We start from the raw sequence: 23,552 nt of genomic DNA on the forward strand, positions 1-23,552 counted from the left end.
TTTTTAAACATTGTTATGTTGTGCACCCTGGTGCCTCCTTGTATACTAAAGATAGATAAAAAGTTTCACTATATTTGATATCTTTTACAGGAGCAGCATTTCATTCATTTCACAGGTTTTAACAGTATTTCGCTGCTTTAGCACATTGTTTACCAAGTGGTGTTTTTTTTTTTTAATTGTGTATATTCCTGTTTTGTTGTACCTACAGTGTTTGGACTCACATTGAAGTTGTTTAACTTCTTTTAACACAGTCATAGTCAAACTTGTATATTTTCTTTTGCCTCAGTACATCCCATACAGAGCTTGCTTTTTAGCTATTTTTTCCCCCAAAGTTTGTTTCTCTTTTAAACCTCTGCTCTCAAATTACAGCCGTCTGCTGCATTTTAGTTAATAATCCTTATTTTAATGTTAAGTTATTATTTGTAAGTGTAAGAATTTATAAAAGGATCTACTTTAGATGTCTGGTGTGTGCCAAAATAGCTTTGGCAAGTCTAGACGAGGCTCAGGGCGGCCAGAGGCCCTCATTTGAATCTAAGCTGTTGATGAATTAAAACCTGAGAAACTTGAGATAAGCGTGCCTAATTGCCTAAAAGAAAGTCAACAAGAAAATGTATTGTAGCTTGTTGATCTTATTTCTTTGATAATTCAAAAGAATCGTCAAGAAATATGTGGACTTCTTACTTATATTCTTGAAATGTGATCATGGAACACAACTGTCATTTGGCACATTCCCAGAAATACACATCTTTGCATGAGGCACCTGGACATATGTGGCAGGTCTGGTAGAATCAGCTAATTAACAACACAGGCTTAAACAGGCACCTCATCTGGCAGTGCAGTTAGTTGCCTGATGGCGCTCAGCGGGATTGGGTAGTGCTTTTTATTTTTCTATCCTAATGGTCTGCTGCCCACCTAATTTTGCCTTATTGTCAGTCACTACTTACCGCAGCTTGGGGCCCTCCCAGGAGGCTAAATTATTATCAAAGGATTAGGGAGATGTAGCCTTGCAGCTCTGACATTTCTGATTACTTGTCTATGCCAGAACACTAATTAGCTGTGACTAATTAAGAAAAATGTTCCTGCCATAGAAAACCATTTAAAAGAACTGAGAAGAAGAAAAGCAATTCAAAAGCTGAGCAGTGCTCAGATTTGCTGATGCTCTTTAGATTCCCACCAGAGCCTTAACTCACCTTTAATAGTGCTCAGGATTTAAAAAAAAAAAAAAAAAAAAAAAAAAAAAAACCTCACAAACTGATCTGAGATTTTTGCTTGGTAGTAAAAAAAAAAAAATTCTTAGTGATCACGTAATCTCTCTTAGCAATCTTAGCAATCGTAAAATTGTCTTTGATGAATGGAGAATGAGGAAACTTTCATTTTCATCAGGAAATTTTCTTAACACCAATTGTGCAAATGCGCATTTGCATTCATTCATGCAAGCCAATAACAATGACTTAATAGTCACTGGAGAAATAGTATTCTCTCTACTGATTTTATAAAAGATAGTTGAAATGAGTACAAGAAACATGTTGAGCATTTCACAAGTTCGTGCTGATTTCATGCCGCTTTCACATTTAAGACGGTCTGGAAATTCTGAGCCTCGTTTTGTATGGTGACTTTGCATGCTTGCACTGCAACCGGCCACTAGTGACTTATTAATGAAAATGCCAGGGCCTCCCGTGAGACCAGCATCACTATCAGTTGACCAGTATGATGTTTTCGTAGAGCTGATAGCTACTATTCTCCTTCTCGTTAAATAGAACTTCATAGGCAAATGATACACGGCTTTAAGGCCATTTTCTGTTGGGGCTTTTTGAACTCTCCTGTCAGCCAGCCCCTCTGCAGCACCATCACCACCAGTCACAAGTAGGCACAGCAGTGGTAGCCAGAGCACCACTGCTGACTAAGTCCAACTGAAAAAAAAAAAAAAGTGCATAAGGAAGTGGCTATTATGGTAAAACCATAATTGGTGTGTTTATTAAATGCATTGAAAGGAAACTATCAAAGAACAATTTTCAGAGATACTTATAAATACCTAAGCTTGAGAGAGAGCGTTCTCAATTTCCTGATCTCAGCCCAGCCCTACGTAAGAAGCCATCTAAATGTTGCTATCTTAATATGGGCAAACTATTTTGTTTGAAATCAAGAAAGTTCTAACTCCTACCTTACCTGAATAATTCATACTGTTTTTTTAAACCCATATCCCTTTTGCTTCTCAGTGAAGAACAAAAAGCAGGTTGCTAGCATCCTCTAGGGAATAATCTTTCCTATATATGAAGACTGTTATTAAGCCACCTGTCATACTTGTCTATGCCAGGACAAATAGTCCCTATTTGTTTAACTTCTCTTTATAGGCTCCCTTTCTAGCCCTTTAATCATCTTTGTGGCTGTTCTTTGAAACTTCTCAAAGTACTCTTGGTCATGCTTAGGGTTTAAAGTCAGAATAAGGTGCAGTATTTGAATGTGGCCGAACGAGATTCTTTCGAGCCATATTCCTATTTATGCATTCTAATACGTACCTTTCCCAAAGTTGTTGTACTGATCCTCATAGATTTGCTTCCATACATTTTCCATATATCTTACTATATTGACTTTTTCCTCAGTTACTGCCTAGCTTATACCCATCCAATGCATACATTTATTGGTGTAGAACGTTCATTCAATTGATGTTTTGAATGCATAAGTTCTAGAAAACAAATGCAATTCACCATTCAATTACTGTGGGTAAGGGCTGTTGGTAGACTTTGGGATTAAAAGGTTGGGCATTGGTTTTGTCCCACATAGTTGGATATCTCTGTCACAGTGGCTCAGTAGGATTCTAATTAGAATAGGAAATAGGAAACCCTCTTATTAATCATTTAATCATCTAACCAGCATTTACTGAACATTTTCTAAAGGCTGCATACTATGCTAGAGGCTGAAAATACAATATGAAGCAAGATAGACCCAGTTTCTGCCCTAAAAAAGCTTACATTCTTATGACATTCTTATGAAAAAGCTGTTAATTTTTACATTAAAATGTTTCATGATTTCATCTAAAAAACAGATATTAACAGATTGTTTTGCAAATAGATGTACTATGGAGAACTAAAATTCAGTGCCTTTTCAAAACAGATATAGTGATTACCTATGAAATTTTTTTTAATTTTTATTTTTCAATTAGAGTTGACATTCAGTATTATTTTATATTAGTTTCAGGTGTACAGCATAGTGGGTATATGTTTATAAAATTTACAAAGTGATCCCCCGATGAAATTTTGTTTGTCTGTTTCTCCCCATTTCAAGTGGATGATTGGAAACTTGCCAAAAGCCAGCGCAAAATTTGTACCTAGCTCCAGTGTTTGCAACATCAAAGGCCAGGACTGTGAGATAAGGGCACACGCTCCCTCTCTACCCTTCATGGCTTCTTTGCTCAAAAGCCAGGCTTACACCAGCTCCCAGGAGAGCGCTAATGTTTCTTTAGACAGAAGTCAACAACGCCATAGCAGTGATATTTTCCTGCCCTTTTTACAGAACAGCTCGCAAAGCCAACAAGTATAGAAAGCACCCAAAACATGTCACTTAGTAGTGAAAATGTGCAGGCAGCACTGCCAGCCGTACTCCAGGATGCCCCAGGGCCTCAGATAACCTCCAGGAAGGGGTACCAGTACCCTGAGCATATGCTAGAGAGGCAGTTCCCTGCCTTCGTGACAGACTCTGGAGGGCCACTCCAAGAACCGAGCATGCCAACGTCTGAGCACGTAGTGTCGCCATATCATTGCGTGTAAGAGTATATATGTGCACAGTCATGTAAGGATGTAGACATGGGAGGTTATTAGTTTACAGGACTTTCTCTTTTATTTAAGTCATCACCTAAAATAAAGCCAGAGTGTCACCATGAAAACTCTGTCTTAGTCCTGTGTTAAATTTCTTTAGCCAAATGCAGTTCTTCACTTTTTTGTGATTTCTACAGCTTTAACATCTATTAAGTTTTCTATTTAATGAAACATGATTTAGGTCAGCCATTAATCTGGCTCTGATATTCTTTAATCCTTTTTTTATTGAAAAGTTGCTCTGTCACTATGATATATATAGCACTTTACATTTCCAAATACTAAAAAGCATTCAGTCCTTCAATAAATATACAATGCTATGTGCCAGACATTCTGCCAAGGGCTGGAGGTATCAATAAAAGTAAGACTGGGTTGCTGCCTTGTGAATATTCACAGCCCATTGAGGCAGACATGTAGCACATTGTACAATGTTTGTACAACTCCTATACAGAGTTCTAGGAGCAGAAAATATGGGAGCATCTAATTCCCGGCAATAAGAGAAAGCACTGACTTTATAGCAGATAATAATGGTTGAATGGAGTCTTAAAGGCCACAGAAGTAGATCTGGCCACAAAACATACTTGGGGATAAAAGTCCAGACAGAGGGCCTAGCCCAGAAACCATAGATTTGGAGAAACCCAACCTCTGGCAGAGCAGCAGGTCATTCAGTTTGCTGAAAATGGTTCCCATGGGAGGGCATCATGAGTCAGAGACAGAAAGATTGCTATTTACTCCAGCCCTACAGCACTCTTTAAAAAGTAGTTTTGGAATGATTGTTCCCCATTCTCTCATAAGGAGACTGAGGCAGAAAGACCTGCTAATAGTTAATTCTCAAACCTAGATTTTATCTCATAATAGACTGTGCCACTCAGAAGTCTAATTTATTTGTATCCAGATATTCTGTATTATCAATTTAAATGCAATATTGACCAAAATTTTATCTATAGTATTCAAAACGAGTCCTCCAACCAAATGAAAAGATCCTAGTGCCCAGATGAACCATTCATAGATTGTCTGTGCCCCAGCCTGGAATGTACACCAATATAACTGGATCAATCACTGAGTTCATTTCAGTCAAAAGATTTGTCAAGCTAGCATCCACCTTATCATTTGATAGCAACCGATTATCTAAAAATTTCACTTTATAATCACCAGCCTTTTTATCACCAGGAAAAGAGCCACAGAATAAATTCAGAGAGGCACTTTGCCTACTTGATGAGAATGAATAATAAAGAATAGTATTGATTTTAATCCTCTTTGTGCAATACAGAGGTAGACTACTTTAATAATATTATTTTCAAGACATGTGGGAATGAAAGAAATTTGGATTAAGGAAATAGTAGTGAGTGGAAAAGAGCTTGTGCAATTCCCATTTTAGGAAACTTATCCTGTAACTTACTCAGTTTTGTGACTAAAAAGGATCTAATTCATCTGAAAATGTCTTATCACACTGATACATTTTTTAAAGGAAAAAGTTGAAAGAAAATAGTGAACGTCAAGAGTAAGAAAGTCTTTTCAACATTCAGCAAGCATTTATTGGGTACCTACTGTCTGCCAAATCTCCCATGTTAGTACTTTTTATATTTTATCTTAACAGACATTACAATACTCATAGACTCTCCTTTACAGACTTCCCGGTAGAGTTAAAAAACGCAAACCACCCTGAACGTGAGGTTATTGAACATGGAAGACAAAAGACATGAATCAAGTACTCCTCTGTTCCGTTTTTAAAAAAAGAAGAGAGCTGCAAATATAGATCAAGATCCCTTATGAATGAACCAAAGATTTTTGTCCACATTGCATTGTTTTGTTAGAGTAAAGAAAAAAAATCCTTTTTAGTATTCCTAAGCATGTGGGTGTATGGCACTTTAAAACGTCTTAAGGGGACACGTGGTAGATGCACAGCCCAAGAGCCATTTGATTGGTTATCCTTACAAGAAGATAGTTCTTTAAAGCATTTATTTACATTACATATTACATTATTGGATTTACAAATATCTTTAATCTTAAGTATCTTGGTGTTACTTCGCTACTCTCTTACAATGACTCAGGAACTGCCAGGAATGCAGAGTTGTTCTCTTATCTTAGTTGTCTGCTCGAAGCGTCAGAATGCCCTTAAAGAATTGGATTTTACTGATGGAATAGACTGTTCTCATCTCATCAAGTTTGTTATAAGAATAAAATTAAATTTTAACTGATGCACTTGAACTTCCCATGGAGAATTAAAAAATGAGTCCTATGTCTCTATAATCAGAATTCATAAAAGAAATAATAGTAATAAGAAGAATTGTACCTCACATTTCTTTATCTCATTTCTCCTTCCACTTTACTTTTTATAATATGTCTGTACTTTGTTAAAAAGCCAAAACGAGTAAGTTAAAAACAAAATGACAAATAATAGAAAATTCTAGAGCCTTAGACTTGAACTTTTTGGAAGAATAAAGCTATATTTAAGCAGTGTATGAAAAGAAAAAGTATGATCTTTCGTTTTCAGTTCACTTTTACAAGAATCACAAGGTATTTTGTTGCTAATCATGCCCTTTACTCTGACAGTCAAATCTAATCTCATAGTATTTCTGAAGATCATGAGAATCTTATTCTGTAAGCCACATTTATGCAATCTATACTTCACATTACAGATGAGAAAACTGAGGCATAGAGAAAGCAAGTGATAGGCTCAGTGAAGCAAAGAATAGCATGAAAGGGGCGAGCATTACTTGCCCTCTCAGCTTCCGTACTGATGTTCTTCTCTGCTGTGTGGACAGCCAGGCCTCAGCTGCCATGTCCCCATGCAAGCCTCTGTCTTCCCCCCACGAACAGCTCTGGCTCTCGCCAAAAATGTTGATAGGCGTAGCTTGGGTTGAGCACTTTCTGTATTTTTTTAACCATAATCGACTGGTTTCACTTTTCTTTATAGTCCTTTCTCCTATTTTAAGCCAACAAAAAAGATCGCACTTAAAACCTTCAAAATGCTTGTGTTTGGGGGTCTTTTTTGTGAAACTAAATATGATTGTTTCAGTGTGATACCTTGAATAAAGGGGGGAAATGTCGATATTATTATATCGAATTTACCATTAATGTAAAATTTGCTTTTTGGTGTTTAGAAATGGTAAATGAGTGCCCACAAATTTAATTATATTAAATAGACGTGCTCTTAACAAAAAGAAAATGTGTACTGAAGCATTTCTATTTGTTTTTTAGTATACTAGTGAAACTGATGGGCATTAATGTTTCTAAATATTTTTTTTTTTTGCTCTCTGAAGCTACGAAATAATCCTAAAGGATGCCTCATATTTATCAAAGTTATCAAAATCTTCAGAATTTCAAAAATATCATTTGTTCTTTTATCTGATTCAACTTAGCATTTAAAAAGTACATATTTCCTAAGATAAGGTTTTCTAGATGATATTTCACTTCAGCACAGTGACTCAACGCTTGTAAAACAGCCTCTCGAAATAAATGAAGAAATACATACATACTGTGGAAATTTAGCCATTCCATACCTTAGTGCACTAAAGTTTTTTTTTTTTTTCCTGTTGTTCACCTATCGAGGTGAACATAGCTGGAGAAGAATTGAAATATATCAACTATTTGTACCAATTCATAATCAATAAAAAGCTAACCACTTAAGCAGAAAATATGTCACAGATTTGTTCCCTAGCAAAGCAGCTATTTTTACCTTGCCATCATCATCAAAAGCCGCATTCTGACAGAAATCATTTGCTTGAAGCAGCCGCGATATATAAACCCTATGTGGTCTTGTGATTCAGATTTAGGAATATCAGCCACAGAGGGTCTAAAGGCATTGTGCATTAGTATGTATTGAGACCTCATTCCAGGTGGCAAGCAGCTGGACTTTTTAAAAATAAAACTTCCAAGATAAATGTGAAGTGCTTGTTTTCCAGGCAATAAGCGCCATATTTAATTGAATCATCCTCAAAATGTTATAAATTAGACGGAAAAGGGACTTGTGCATATTTAATATATTTGTTTTGTGTTTCCACTGGTCAACAGAATAATGAAATTCCTTAACTACTTCTCTTTAACTTGCATGAAGAAAGCACGGTATGTTGCTAAATCTCTTTTCATCGGCGCTGCGAAGAAACAACTTTAATCCTTGTTAGAAAATTGCCGAGTCTGGGGCTGACAAAGAGCTCATGCTTGTTCCATTGTTAGTGCTCCCCGGCCCCAAGAGCAGAGCCCTTTACAGCTGCGTGGATCCCGCCCGGCTCAGCTGCACTATTTAGGAGAGGAGGTTTGTCAATTTCTATTGACAATGGAGAGAGTTTTTCAGGGCCTGTAGCAGTGCTGACACAGTTGGGGATCAATGCCAGCCATTCAGACTGCACCCTCTTTCATTGCTTTGGTTTGTTAATTCAAGACTAAAGGTCCACTGAGGGGGTTCAGGGTGTTTAAGAAAGCTGATGAACTGTTTAAGAAAGCTGATGAACTGCAAGCGTTTATAGCCCTGGTGTGGCAATTTCCATAGTCAGTGGCAACTCCTGGCACTGAGGGAGCTGTGTCCTTGTTGACCCTCTTGTTATTAAAAATGCACAAGTGCTGCGCTTCTCAATATTTCAACACTCTTTCATTGTCAATACCACCTTCTGAGCCCTTCAGCTTGTTGCTTGCTCTAAAGATCTTCTTAGATTGGGTTTGAAAACTTCACCTTAAACACTAGATTAGACTGATGTTCTGTTTTCCGTGCTCCTGTTGATTTGTTGAACCTTCCCAGGGCTGGAAAGCAAGTAGCAGCTTGATGGGGAGACGGGCTGCTAATATGATTTACCAGTCTACAGTCATGCACAATAAGTGTGAATAAATACAGGGGTCTCACAGAGTCAACCCTAGCCTTTCCTTTTCTTTTATTTTTGCTTTAAAAGAGATATCTCAAGAAAATGAAGGGAGTAATACATGCCCTTACAGGAGCTGAATGAACCACACACACACACACACACACATACACACACACACTCATACACACACACGCACACACATACCCAACCATATTTTTTGTTAAAGTGGTAGGCTACTGTCATGAATTGATGTAGAAAAAAATATGTAGAATATACACTTACTGCTTTATTCCTAAGTAGACCGAAGCAAAGAATAAAGCAACAATGCCACACCCGTGACTTCGGTGCATGCCGCAGGGCCACTTGCTTGTCATCCCCTGAAGGGAAAAGTGAATAGTCAACCAAGTTGTTTTATAAAATTAACTTTTTCAAAATGAAAGGGCGTTTTCTAACATTTAGACTTTGCAGCACATTCAATCCTTTTCAAATTTCGTTTTCTTTGTTTTGTGAGGTTGGTTTGGTTTCGTGGGGGCAGGAGGGTGAGGAGGATGAAGCTAACCTGTCTTTGACTTTTTTTCTCAAGATGAAAAAATGGGACCTGTTATACTCTAGCACTGAAAAGAGGAACAAATCAGTTCCGGCACCAGAAATAGGAAAGTGCTAGAAATTTTTGTTTGATGGTTTAGCTTATTTGCTTGTTTGTTTGGGGGTGTGTGTGTGTGTGTGTGTGTGTGTGTGTGTGTGTGTGTTCATATGGAAGAAAGAAGCCCTCCTGGTGGGGGGTATTTTTGTTAGCTTAATCTTAGTAGCAATATAAACTCTGAGCTAAGCTACTGCTTTCTCTTACTTCGCTTGATTTGGCTGAAGTTCTTCAAAATGTTTTGACATGGGAACCAAAAAATATGCATTCTTATCTAATACAATAATTTTTCTTATAGAATAATTTGCTTGCCTTTGAAGTAAGATAATGGTAAAGTAGCTTAAGCATTTTACTTAACAATAGTTCTCTTTTTTCTCTTTTTTTTTCAGTTAACTTTAGATCATTTCATTCCCAAATTGCTTTTCTCCATAATTATAATGTTGGTATTTTGTGTTAAAGAAATTATCATGTTAATAATAAATTTCCGTTAGGTTATATATCTTTTTGATTATCTCTTAGTTATAAGTATCATTTATATGTAATGGGAAAATGGAGTTAGATTAATTTTAAATTATATAAGGCTTTTAAGAACATAAAGATACATATGAAGTAATTTTAAGAAAGTTTTTTCACTTCCTTAAAACTCATACAACATATCATTTTTATAGTAAGTTTACAGTCAGACAGATTAACTAGTGTTATGCTAGACTTTGTATAATATATTTTGTCCCCCAAAACATAAAAGAAAATGTATTATTCCTTGCAGGGAAATGGTAAGAATCATAATCATTATAACTACAGTTTAGCTTTCAAAGTATCTGGAAAGTGGTATAGGAGTGAGGGTCTTAATTCAGCACACTCATATTCAAGATCACCAATGCCTGTGAGTGTTTACCTGTATTAAAATAGAACTCAAGAAGTCGAGGTTATAAATAGTTCGAAATAAGCAGTATAGAATTTAAATGATATCGGAAATAGAGTTAGTATAAAAGATTTTGTGATTTAATGTGTCACCCTAAGTACTGAATTTATTAGCAGTTCATTTTTTAAAAGTTTAGGAGTTTATCTCATTTTATAAAACTTATTTCTGTACTTTAACATGTCCTAAACATTAAGAAAGTAATCATTAGGAAAGAGCAAAATCGGGTACATGAATAACATATATTTTTTAAATTAGTCTATCTCACATTTTTAAACTTGAAATAGTCATCCATTTGATATCATAGTATTGAATCAGTTCTTTATTTTACTTAGCTTATATCACTTTATGTATATGTGTTTTAGTATACTAACAAATTAATAGAAATAAGTCTGATGAAAGATTCATTTTAATTTATGCTTAAAATACGATTTGTTATACTAAATTTTTTTAGAACAACGTCGTAATACAAGTCCATGTAAATTTCAGGCTATTTCTATCACTTAAGATTTTTCTTAGAAATTGAATTTACTGTTTTATTATGTGAAGAAAAATATTTAAGATTTCTGTGTTCGAATACCTAAGAACATATGCACACACATATGTGATTTGTAGTGTCACTATGTGTGTGTTTACGAATAAGGCACAAAATTCTTTCTCTGTCAAAAAACTTTTGTCATTTCTTAATTGTTGAGTGGACTTTGATATTTCTCATGGTTATCTGAATGAGGAGCACTTCTTTTCTTACAGTAGTACCTGAACCTAGCTCTGGCACATAGTCACCGAATTTCTTAAAATGTCACCACTAATGGCATATTGCATTTTTTTAAATAGAAACAAAATTCTCACTTTTACTGTTCTCACAGACATTATGAATGAACAGGAGATTACATTAGAGAAGAATTTCAGTTTTCCCCTCAAGAGAATTGTAATAAACAAAGAAAAAAAACGAATCATTCAAAAACACTTGCAAAATGAAACAGATCCTTTTCTCTCATAATTTGGTTAATTGGCATTTGTTTTGTGATTCTTATGACACAGGAATTCCATCCTGATAATGTTCCTTCCTAAGATCTCAAATTCTTATTTCATGTGGTTTTAAAAGATCTTGGTAAATACTTAACGATCGACAGTAGATACTTGTGTGATTGAGGATTACTGTTCAATAAGCTGTGAATATTTTTGCCATCACTCCTTTAAAATGTCATTTCTAAGCATTAACTACACGCACTATGGCATAACACATCTACTCTTCGATTTTTACATAACTTACAGGCTAATAGGAAATTTTCCTATGAAAATCATTTACTGGTTTTCCTGCTGTTTGGCAGTCCATTCAGTCCCATGATATGTATTTAGTACCCATTGTTACCTACTAATTACAAAGCAGGCCGCTAGGCTGCAAGTGCAAAAAAACACTATTTCCCATGAATATGTTACAACTGAAAGACTGTAATGCTAATTCATGGAAAGAACAGCCTAGGTCAACTTAGCAGATTTTCTAGCAAAACATACAATTCTGTTAACAGGGAATTATAGCATTATTGACTTCAAGTGCTGATCTGTGGTCATTTCAGAGTGTTCCATTACCCCCTTATTACCGAATCTGTTAAATGAATACTGCAGAGGCTTTCTTTTTTGTTCTCCTCCCCTCTGCCCCCATCCTTCTTTCCAGCAATGGTACAGCAGTTCCATGAAAGTCATTTGTGTGTGGTTGGCTGATAGATTAGACCTTCAGCTTCATATTTACCAACTGAAGACGCTCATCAAGATCGTGAAGGTAAACAAAATGTGTTTAGATGTGAATTGCCCAGCAAGCTATAAAGAGTAATGGCAAGATATTGACATACAAAAAAATTATATTTTATACAACTGAGTGGATGTGAGTACTTTTAAAACATCACTTTTAGCAATGAGCTGCTGCCATTTACTTCCATTTTCGATTAGATTACTAAATAAGTATAAACTTACCTTTTTTGCTCTAATAAATAAAAAATATTTTATCAAGTAAGCACATTTTAAGACAATGTACATAATACCCCTACCACATTTACCTGAATGTAATTGGTCCACAATAATTTCATATTTTCTTAAGTATAGAAATGTTTTTTCATAATACATTTTCTCCATATTGATTGGGATCATATATCATTATGAGGGCTTTTGATTTCTATTTGCCAATCAGATGAGGGTCTCCATTATTTTGTTACATCCTGATACAAAAGTAATACATTGTCACTGCCTGAATTCTTTGGAAGCATGCTCCTTCCTACATGTAAGAGAGAATTGGTTCTAGTGCTGGGGACCATCCAAAACTAACATGTCATATCAGTTCAGCTAGGCCATTTTGACTTTCACTCTTCAAAAGAAAAAATAATAACATACATGTTCTTTTTAGCGACTAGGGGCTTTAAAATAATGCATTTATTTAACATAATTCTTCACACTTTGTAAATTCTAATGGAAACACAAAATTTACCCCAAGTACAACTTTTTCTTAAAATTAATACAAACCCTACATGATGACTAAAAACATAATTCTAAGCTACTGAGGTCAACCATTCCTTTAAACAGATGACCTTTACTTCCATTTTAGTACATGTATCAAATTGGTACATACAAATATATAACATATATACACATTCACATATATATGCACCTATATATGCTCTTGTGTATATATGCACACAATTATTTATGTATGTGTGTTTATGTGTGTATATGAGTACATGTGCATATGTGCACACACACTGATTCTCAAAGTGTCATTCCTTACCTAGTATTATCAGCATCACCTGGAAACTTGTTAGACATGCAAATTCATGCCCCTTACTTCAGACCCACTCTTCAGAGTGGGGCCCAGCCCTCTATATATTGACAAGCCCTCCAGATGATTTTGATAGATGTTAAAAGTTTGAGAAGAACCACTGTGTTATATTATTAAAGGAAGTTTCTATCGACATTAAAATCTTTTCTGTTATTCTCTTGGCTCCTGCAGTTTAATTAGAATACAAATTCTTTTGTGTCATAGACACACAGGTTATCACAGATTAGAAAGACCCTCAAATAGAGAAGTTCTATTCTAAGGTAAGAAGCTGGCAAATATGGAACGTAGAATAACAGTCATGATTAGTCATAAATAACAAAATTATAGCCACTCACCAATTTTTAGTACTGTTAAACACATTACGTTTCAATGGACCAAATACCTTTGATCTACAATGCTTCTTACCAGATGTTATTTATTTTACAAAGAAATTGAAACCACACTAAGATATGTTCATAGTTGCCTTAGTTTCTTTATTTCTTCCTTGTTTCTATAAACATGACTTGGAGAGCTTTCAAATAAAGCTTATTTTTTCTTGAAAAAGAATCAGGATAATTCATATTTGCCTTCTATGTATATGTATCTGCTAAGATTCCAGTCTATACTGTTGAGATTAGCTGGTTGCCCTTATGATCAGCCATATTTTCAAGCTAATGTCTACTGTGTTAAAAATGTCAGAAATTACATATTCAGTTGATTGGTATTAGGCTCTTTACTTTGTTTTTAGAATAAAAATCTTCATTTTTTTAACTCATCATTTATTTCTTTCAAAATTATTTCTTTTCTCATATTCACACATCATTACAGTTAAAGATCAAGCACCAGTGAATGTTTTAGCAGAAAAGAACAATTAATAATTTCATGAGCTTTATGGTACACTTCCATTGTACTCTAAGCCAATCAGTTTATCTTATTCTAATATATTCTTCATTATGGCTACCAATAGTCAAGGCCGATAAATATGAAATTAAATTTCATGAATATGTTTGACTTTCCATGTTTTGTTTTTCACAAGCAGGTCCCCAGACTCAGCCAGTGCCGACTTGGGCTGATACATTAGGCTGACATAATCAAGTCATAGGGTTTTATTTAATAATTAAAAATGATTATTTTCACAATGAAAACCAAGATGAATTAATACTTTAATGTTCTAATTGTTTCTTTCTGCTTTGAATATAAACAGACTTTAACCAGTTTCATACAGAGAGTCATCATTCTTTATAACTTATATGGTTTATGTTTATAATGATCATTTTCCAGTGAATTTAAGAAACTGTTAAATAGCACATGTATAGAATTATAAAGGCCCCTGAGTAGGCTCTCCTTCCATCTAGATCACTTAGACATGGCCTGCATATTACAGCAGAGTTGTAGCTAAGCTGCTTGACCCTAGCAATCTAGTCCTTACCACTTACAAGTATTGTCATTCTTCTATTACCATGGAAACCTAGATGCCATCAAGATTTATATGATAGCCAACTTTGTCCCACAAAGACACTTAGACACTAATTGATTTATTCATGTTACTCACTAAGAAAAAACAAATTCTAGTAAGATTTCCACAAAATATTTAGGACTAAGAAACTATTTGCCAAGTTGTAACATCAGAATGATTTATTTGCAGAGGGAAACAACAAAATCTTCATATAATCAAAATGAAAGATTTGTGTTCTACCTAATGGTCATATGGCATTTGAAAGCAGTTAACATAAATCAGCTTGCCTCTTTTACTAGGAGAAAAGAAGACAAGTGAGCAGCACCCTGTGGCAGGCACTTGTCTTAAATAAGAGCCAAGCAGACCTTCATTGGCAGCCATAGAGGATGACAAGTGTCAATAACATTTTATGAATTCTAAAATGAGAGATTGCAAAAATACCTGCCCTTAAGTTCCCCTAAGTGCTTACTGCTTGCTGTTAAATTTGAAAGCCTTCAGGACTGCAAGTCAACAATACGAATCTGTCCTGGCTAACTTATTGACAATTTAGCTAAGTCTCGGGAAAGTCATTCCAATCAAATAAGAAAGTAGAGCTCACAGACTCAGTACGTAATCGTCAATGGAATAATAATACTTTATATCAGATATACCATCTGCAGATGAATATTTTGTGTGCTTGACATATTTTTGGTCTGTTAGACATGTATAGGCTTGAACACAAATCTCTATGGTAACAATAACCATATATTATCAGTTACCAAATTCTCTAGACAAAACTTACCTTTCAGAGTTATTTCATGAGCTCTGATGAAAATTACCAGTACCACCTTAGTAATAATAAGCTTAGAAGCCCAGAAAGGGAATGCGAGGATGGTGAGATGTATACGACTTAAAACAAAATATTGAGATCTAAATGGAAATAGTTTTGATTGTTTAAGAAAAAATACCACTCTCTGAATCTAAATTTTACCTGCTGTTGAGATACCGACTTCATATACCATTCAGTGTTCCTCATAGTCATTTATTTTAAAAATTGGTGGACTTTTCAAATATGAATTTTATTTATAGCAAGTGATTATCCAACTAAACTTCACAAATGCTGAAAATGCTGATAATAGGATTAATCCTCTTCTTCCACATACCTCCCCCCAAAATCTAAAGTATTCTACAAAATGTAACATTTTCAGTATTAAAGGATAGACTCCTCAATTGGAAATCTAAGAATTTTCTATATTAAAAATGTACATAAGTATATGTCGTTTTATCTTTGCTACAGATTATTCAAATAGTAAATTCCGTGCAATTAATATTTTTGAGAAAAAGGTCATTTATCATCTGATAGTTACAGAATTTTGATCTCTTCAGTGATTCGAATTTGAATAGCACTACCCAAAGTCTTTCATTTCATTTTCTCCCAGAAATACAACAACGAGATGATTGACGATCTTAATCCATTAGTTAATTTGTCCAAGATCATTTGTGAAATGCCAACTGAGTATATAAACATATAGATAGACATCCAAGGATATCTCCACACATATAATCCATAAGTTAGTTATCTCAGCAAATTCTCTCTTCTTCCTCCAGAAAACCTACAGGGACTTCCGATTGCAGGGTGTGTTGGAAGGCACACTGAACAGTAAGACCTATGATACTCTGCACCGACGGTTAACAGTAGAGGAGGCTACAGCTTCTGTTTCCGAAGGAGGAGGACTTCAGGGCATTACAATGAAAGACAGTGATGAAGAAGAAGAAGAAGGCTGATGATGCGCAGCTCTGTAGAAGGGAGGAGCACCTTGATATTGTTTCTTTTGTACCTTGACCTTGTATTACATTGTTTGACCAAATGAAAATGCTTGTATTTCACTCCATATTTTGAAAAGTAAACCCAAAAGCAGACATAAAAAGGGAAATACCAAGGTTTTGTTTGTTTGTTTGTTTGTTTTGTTTGTTTTGTTTGTTTTGAAAGAAATCAGCCTCTTTTGTGTAGCTTGACCTAAAATGAGCTTTGGCTTTGTTTGTGATTGGAACATAAACTTTTTTTTTTTTTTTAGTTGACTTCTTTTCCTGTAATCACATCAAAGTAGTGTTCTGTGTGTGAAGTGAGTATGTATTTTTCATAAAACAGCATTGTGAAAAGCCACTTCTGATCACTGTGCCAGCTCTATTATTGTACCCTTGTTAAAATGGTGTGTACTTGGCAGTTTGTCATTTATGTGCAAGGTTTGTTTTGTAGTTAATTTGCCATTTCTGTGATGTGTGTAAAATTATGACCTTGGCTCTTAGTATTCCGAATTGGTCTACAGGTGTATTCCTGGGCTTAAAGGACTGCCAAACCCAAATAGAGACTGGATAGTCCAAAGTGCTTGTGTCTTGTTCCATTCTGAACATTTCTTCTTTCAAGTGTAAAAATTCCCAAAGTGTTGGTTAGTGAGTGTGCCTCCATCAACATATTTTATTCTCCTACTTGTAACAGCTTGCAGGCAATAAAAATCCATTTAGTCATAACCACTTCTGTATTTACTAGACTTCTATAGATTAAATGCAGTAAAAAAAAATGTTTGCAGTATTACAAACATCCCAACAATTTGGCTTCGTATTTTGTTTCATGCTGAGTTTTTTTGCCTCATTTACAATCAAATGAGTAAAAAATATTAACGTTGCTTTGCACCTAGTAGGCACACACATTTACTAAAAGAATTAGTTACTATGAGAGCATATTTCCATAGCAAAGGTAATATTGACTACATACTTATATGTTGTGTATTATTAGTTAACATTAGCAATTAGTAGGAACTAATAATTAGTAATATGAGGAATGCTGGTAATGTTAACTAGCAATTAATTATTAAAGTTATTTCTTCCCCCAAAGTATTTTCTTACAACAATTTTCAAAGGTAAATAATAGTAGTATGCTTTGTAATGTCTCTATAATTGTTATTTTTGTATTTCTTAAAATATGCTGGCATATTGTGCTACTACATTCATTCATAAATAATGTTTAAATGAAGTAAGTTAATGCAAAATAAAAAGAATTATCCCTGAATTTATGTAAGTCAAGTTCCCAAGTTTTGGAAGGGAAACAACTTCTTGGATCTCCAAATTCATTCTCCCATTGGCGTTATTTATAAGTGGTGATTAGGTACTCAGACTAGCCCATACAAATCTATCAAATCCATAGTTATTATATAATACTGTTTCAGCTCGATTTCGGGGTCCTAGAGGTAGGAGACCCTGTGGTAACATGAAAGGAGATTTCTTTCCTTTTCCTGGATTAGAGACAAACTCCACCACTCAGTACTTTTGAAAGGCGTTTTGTCTTGAAATGCTTTCCTTTCCTCTCTTCTTCACTCTCAGGCTCAATACTATCCTTTCTTCAAGCCCTGGAGTGTCCTGTCATGCTCTCCTAAACTCCCTAAGCTTGCTGCTTCCTTCACAGCTCAAATCTCTCTGTGCTTGGAATCACTCACCATTCTTTTCCTTTAAATAAAATGTCTATTTCCTTGATACAGCTCATCTCAGAGTAATTGTTCCATTTTGTCCTAAAGTATGAATGACTATTAACTAACACCACCACCACCCCTCACTCCTTAGCCATCTGCGTGTGTGTGTGTGTGTGTGCGTGCGCGCACACGCACGTATATATCTAGCTGATAGAATTCAGTAATAAGGGGGAAAGAATATATTTCAGGGGAAAGTACTGAGGCCAGCATTAGGGTCTTGCTGCTGGCCTGATCTAGCTAGCCTGCCGCAGGCCCTCTCTACTGGTCAGCCTCTTGTAGCTTCTGTCTAGATTTCAGTGTTCTTTGCTCCTTTGGTTCTACACTCAGAATCCTAAAAGCACCATTCTCACTCCAACCTGCAATGGTTCCCACAGTGAGGACAACAGCGGTCAAAGACGGGTAGAGGAGACACCGTTTTGTGAGGACTAACTGAACTGTCCTTTGAGCCACAGGAAAATGTGTAAAGAGATTTTTATAAAGTAACTGAAAAGAAATGAAAAGTTGTTTTGGAGTTTTTGCTCACAAATGCTCTTGAATATAACTGCAAATTGCTTGAAATGACTTAATAATTGTTTCTTGGAGTGTGTAACTGTTAGAGTGAATGAATGCCCAAGCATCAGTTTATTAGAGGAAGCCAAGTGTTTGTTATTCTTGAAAAAGTGTTATTTAAAAAAAAAAATAGAAAACAACAAGTCTTGCAATGAATGATTTTTTTGAAATGAAAAGTATTTTTAACTCAAAAGAAAAAGCTCTACCCCCCCAACCCCACCCCCCACCACCACCCCGCATGGCTTTGGGGAAGAGCAGAAAAGTACATTATTTGGACAGTTTAGTGTATGTTGCTGGAGAAAATAACTAATATAGTCTAATGTCCAGCCGAGATGGATGCGTTCAATAAAAAGTCTAGAAGGAAAATTTCTCCGAACACTTGTTGGAGAAAAGTCACAATCATGCCTTTTCCCGGAAAGGGAACCATACAGAGCTCAAGGGAAACCTCTTGGGTCCAGCTGTGGGTCGTTCTTGCGTTCACGGATTTTTCCGCTTGAATTCTCTTCAGTTCTCGCTCTTTGTCCCTCGCTCTGGAGAAAGGATTTCCTGCTACTTTTGCAATAAACCCCGGTGCAAAGTGTTTCGGGGCTCCCACCCCGCCCCGAGGGGCATAGTCGGGTCTGGCGCCACCCTCCTTCGCCCCAGACAACTAGAGGTGAGAGAATCCGAGAGCCCAGGAAGGTGCGCTTGGATGGGAAAGAAGTCACATGGCCATCGCCGCTCGTGGAACCCAGAGACTCCTTCCTGCTGCCGCAGTCTACCTCCCGAGAGGGGCGCCACCCCCCGCCCCCCGAGAATCCACGGGGTCCCCAGGCCGGAGCACCAGGCACACGGGCGCTCCCGGGCGCAGACCGGCCTTCCGAGCCCCTGAGTCACGCCTTTGAGGACCCGAGGGAGGGCAGTAGAGCAAGAGCGTAGTCCTTTCTGTTTCTTACTCCCAAAACATAAAAATGGAAATTTCCCAGTCCGAGTCCCTGCGGGGAGATGATAGATCGATGTTCCAGCGAGATGTTCGCGCGCGGCTGGCGGCGAGGGCCCCGCTCCCTTCGCAGCAGCCCCAACCCCCACCGCCAGCCCTCGACCCATACCACCCCCGTCAGTTGTGTGCAGAATGTGGAGGCTTGGTTTGTGGGGGTCCAGGAGGACAGTGCTCATTCTGTCTTTACACTGAGTGCCCCACCCCCCTCTCCGGTGTCCTGTTCAAGGAATCTCGGTGTTGAGTCTCTTTTCTGCTTCAAGTCTTGCTCCCCGGACAGCGAGAACCGTCGGGGAAAGGCCTACACGTTCGATTGGCCCCAGTGCTTTGCTCCAGGTGGAGTCGAGCCCAGGGACTTGGGTGGCGGGGCAGAAGCGAAAAGGAGCTGAGTGGGACCCCGCAGTAGGGACAACCCCGGAATGCGAAGCAAGGCGGGTGCCCCCACCCCCGCAGTGAGCTCAGAGTGAGACTTTCCCCCAGCGTTGGCTGCAAGATGGGGTGCAGAACTGCTTTAAACTCCAATCTCTGTGACGTTAAAGTAAGATACTTAAGAGAGCAGAGGTGGGTACCAGCGCTGAGCCTGAGTTCCAGAAATCACGAGTGACAGTCACCACGGCCTTTATCCGTGTCACCATGGGATTGTTTTAAGGGAGAAGTAGGCACTGGAGTGTGAGCTTGTACTATCGAGAGAAGAGGAGGTGACCGAGGACGTTTCCCAAATGAAGAAGACCCCTGATTTAAAGAATTACCTAGAAATGGGTGCACATGACCCAGCTTGGGGAACCGCTATAAAAGAGTCAGGGCCTTTGACCCAGAAAAGCCTGGGTTTGAATCCTCACGGCTACACTTCTTTTCTGTGTCTGAGCTCTGTGGCCTTGGGCAAGTTATTTAACCTCTCTGTAAAATGGTACTTACTAAGGAAGGTGGTTGCGAGGATTTAGAAGCATGTAATAAATTGTGACCATTAACTTTTTTAATGTAGGAATGGATTCAGAAGAAATCCTGGGAGGCCTGCCTCTGCCAACATGCACCACCTCTTCCCAACCAGACCATCCTTCTGGGGTCCTTCTCGAGCAGTCAGCTTCGTGGTTCCTCAGCCCCGCCCCTGGCGTATCCATGGACTGACTAGAATTGGCCAGTTCTGAGGTTATATATACCGACAGTCTAGTGGGAGGAGAAGAGGAGATGGGGAAGGGCGAGCAGACTCCTGTCTCCAGAAAGAGCAGACATTGCTGAGAGCAGCCCCTGGAGCTGCATTTGGGAAGGCGGGTAGCTGGAGACTTGTCATTGGGTCCACATTAAGATGATGTTGGTGAGGGGCTCTGACACCTGACAGGTATGATTCAAGAGGTGCCAGACCACAAATGAGGAATACCAGGCCCCAGCCTGTGCCCAGTAGGTTGAATTAAAGAGAATTTCAGGGCCAAATTAGTGTTCATTAATATTTTCCAAAGATTAAGAATGGCGCCCCGCCTCTCAGACCGCAGGTGGGCACACAGCAAGCGCTTGGAAAATGTGAAGCGGAAACTAGAGAGGGCTGCAGAGGAGGCCACAAGGCACCCCCGCGAGCCCCTAAATGACCACAGATGCGACTGCTGAATCAAAACGCTTAGGGCGACAGCCAGCACCTAGTCCTGCCCGGGAGTGCCGAACTGGCAGCCCTTCTAGGCTGTTGGTACAACACTAATAGCGTGAAGACCCAGCTCCGGCCGGCCTAGGGCGTGGCCTTGGGTCACAACCCAGCATGTCTTTAGTGAGACAGACACGTGTGCCCTGTTGGTGTTAGGGCCAGGCACGCGGTGGCCTTGGAGAGGCAGAAACTGAACACTTGGGAAAGGAGATGACAAGGCATCAGCTTTGGGCTGGGGCTAGAACTACTTTTTTTTTTTTTTTAATGAAGAGATGTTCCCCATCTCCATTTCTTTAAGGTAGCCTGCCTGCAGCTTCTGAATTCCAGATTCAGAGAACACAATTCCCCACCTGCCACCTACTCTGGAATACCAGGAGCCCTTTAATCTCCCTATTCTTTGAAACTTTACATTAAGGGTATCTGTATTCCTGTCCCTATCTGTGGGTGATTTTTTTAAAAATCAGCAAATAAGCATATTCTAGACTAGTCCTCAATCTCCTTCCATGTTGTTTATCCCTAAGATCAGTGGTTCTGCTATCAGAGAGGAAGTGAAGAGTTGATTTCGAACTGGAGAACCAACAGGCAAAGTAGCTACTCTCTCCCAGGTCCTGGCACAGCTTTTTTAGGGAGCCCCTACACTCACTATGTACCTTTATAAAAATTGAACTTGGTGTGTTAAATTATTTCCCTTTCTGCTTCAAATCAGTTCTGGCTTGCCTTTTAATAGGTACCTGCCTCCTGACACCCAACAAGTCACACCTATCCAGAGTGTGATTGGCAGAAAGAAAACTTTACATGCTGGGGTTTGTTGTTTAGGGAATTTTCTGAAAATGCCAAAGAAGCAACACTAAGTGTTATTTTGGAAGGAAAGTTTAGTAGGGAGGTAGAAAAAGTTTCATTAAAGAGGGATTACACAGTAAAAGGTCAGAACACAACAGAACCGGATTTCAGAAAGTAGCAACCAAAACATGAAAAGGTGAAGGGAGCAGCAGATCCTGCGAAGGAGGGGCTTTTGTTAGGTCCTATCTTCCCTCCCACCAAAGTTTGGTAATAATTTTTTTAAACACACTTTGAAGTTGCTGTATTGAAGAAGTTCACTCATTGCCATTCATTTAAACTGCCCGGGTTTGTTTTTGGTTGTTGTTGTTTTGTTTTTTTTGTTTTTGTTTTTTGTTACATTGTGTAATTGCTAGGTGAGTCCTTTTATAGCATTCAGATAGTCTATCAGAAAGTCGATTAATTTTAAAAACGTATAACTGCTTCTAAAGAAGTGAAATCAGCTTTAATCAAACTGGGATTTTTGAAAGGCTTTTGTGAACAGTTAATTCATGAATCCACAGAAGAAAGTGTCCCCAGGGGTACTCAGGACTGAATGTGGGAGAGCAGGCCCTCAAGGGTAAGGAAAGTCCTTGAGGTTGTGAAAAATAACTTAGCAAGTATGATTCTGTATGTGTATTTTAACATTTCCATGTAGATAACCAAAAATCAAATCGATGAGCACAAAGGTTGTTTGTAAATACAGTTGTTTAAAAACTATTTTGGAAAAATTTATGGCTTAACTTTGTAACCTGGTGATAGGTAGCTTTTCAAATGTAAAGTAGTTTTATTTTTAAATCTCTTTTCAATCTCAAAGCATTCGTTAGAAGAATGAGATGAGCTTTGATTTAGTCCCATTTTACAGACAAACAATTCAAGGCAAAGGGGAACTGTCACCATCTGTTCTGGTTAACAAGGAGTCTGTCAACTAGCTGTGTGGCCTTGCCCGAGGTCATGCACCCTGGCTAGGGGACCATGCAGGAAATTGGCTTCATTCATTCCAGCCTTCAAGATGTCTGGGACAAATTGGAGGTAGGAGGACTTAGGAAGAACTTTTATAGAAAGGAGAAAAGGTTTTTCTTGATTTCAACAGAAAATTGAAGAATCTAGCTTTGAAAGGATGGTTTATATTTTACCTTTTATGGGCAGCTGTTGGGGGTCAGGTGGAGACGGAATTCACTGCAGATCTCAAAAGTTGGATGTTCGCACCTCCTAAGTTCCTGCTTATCCAGGTTTAATTGAAAGCTCTAAAATTAATTTTAAATTACAACTGCAAATTATGATTGATTGGATTGACTGTCAGAAAATTTGGTCAGTTTGGCACACAGGTTTGGCAGAGAAAAGGGAAGCCGGAATAACAGTAAGATGCAGAAGGCAGAGGAAGGGGACGAAAGGCCTGTTTTTCCAATTGCCACTGACCACCCTCACACACACCTAAATCAGAGAGGAGGGCTCCATTGCTCACCCATGGCTGGACCACTGGATGCACTTGGCAGAGGCGCAGCACGAGACCAAAGGGTACCTGCACTTCTGTGACCCTATGACTAAAATAAGGGGACACTGGGATCCCATAAAACTTAACCTTGGATTTCCTCTTGCCTGCATTCCACAGAGAATCATTAAGAAAACACTGCAAGTATTTTGAATGTACT

The 23,552-nt window shown here is 37.8% G+C and overlaps 1 protein-coding gene across 20 annotated transcripts in view; it reads left to right on the forward strand.

The window, feature by feature from the left end:
• Positions 1-17,933, forward strand: part of CADPS2 (calcium dependent secretion activator 2) — a 465,193-nt gene extending 447,260 nt beyond the window's left edge. For 19 of the 20 annotated variants that reach the window (XM_036230978.1, XM_016125157.2, XM_016125160.2 and 16 more), the window contains 2 exons: positions 11,840-11,944; positions 16,014-17,933. In XM_036230978.1, the coding sequence (XP_036086871.1) occupies positions 11,840-11,944; positions 16,014-16,190 (282 nt within the window). In that variant the 3' untranslated portion in view covers positions 16,191-17,933. The remainder of the gene's footprint in view (positions 1-11,839; positions 11,945-16,013) is intronic. The other variant, XM_016125168.2, reaches the window with a different exon arrangement.
• The last annotated feature ends 5,619 nt before the right edge of the window (positions 17,934-23,552 follow it).

This window comes from Rousettus aegyptiacus, unplaced genomic scaffold, assembly GCF_014176215.1.
Source record: "Rousettus aegyptiacus isolate mRouAeg1 unplaced genomic scaffold, mRouAeg1.p scaffold_m13_p_13, whole genome shotgun sequence".
Taxonomy (NCBI): Eukaryota; Metazoa; Chordata; class Mammalia; order Chiroptera; family Pteropodidae; genus Rousettus; species Rousettus aegyptiacus.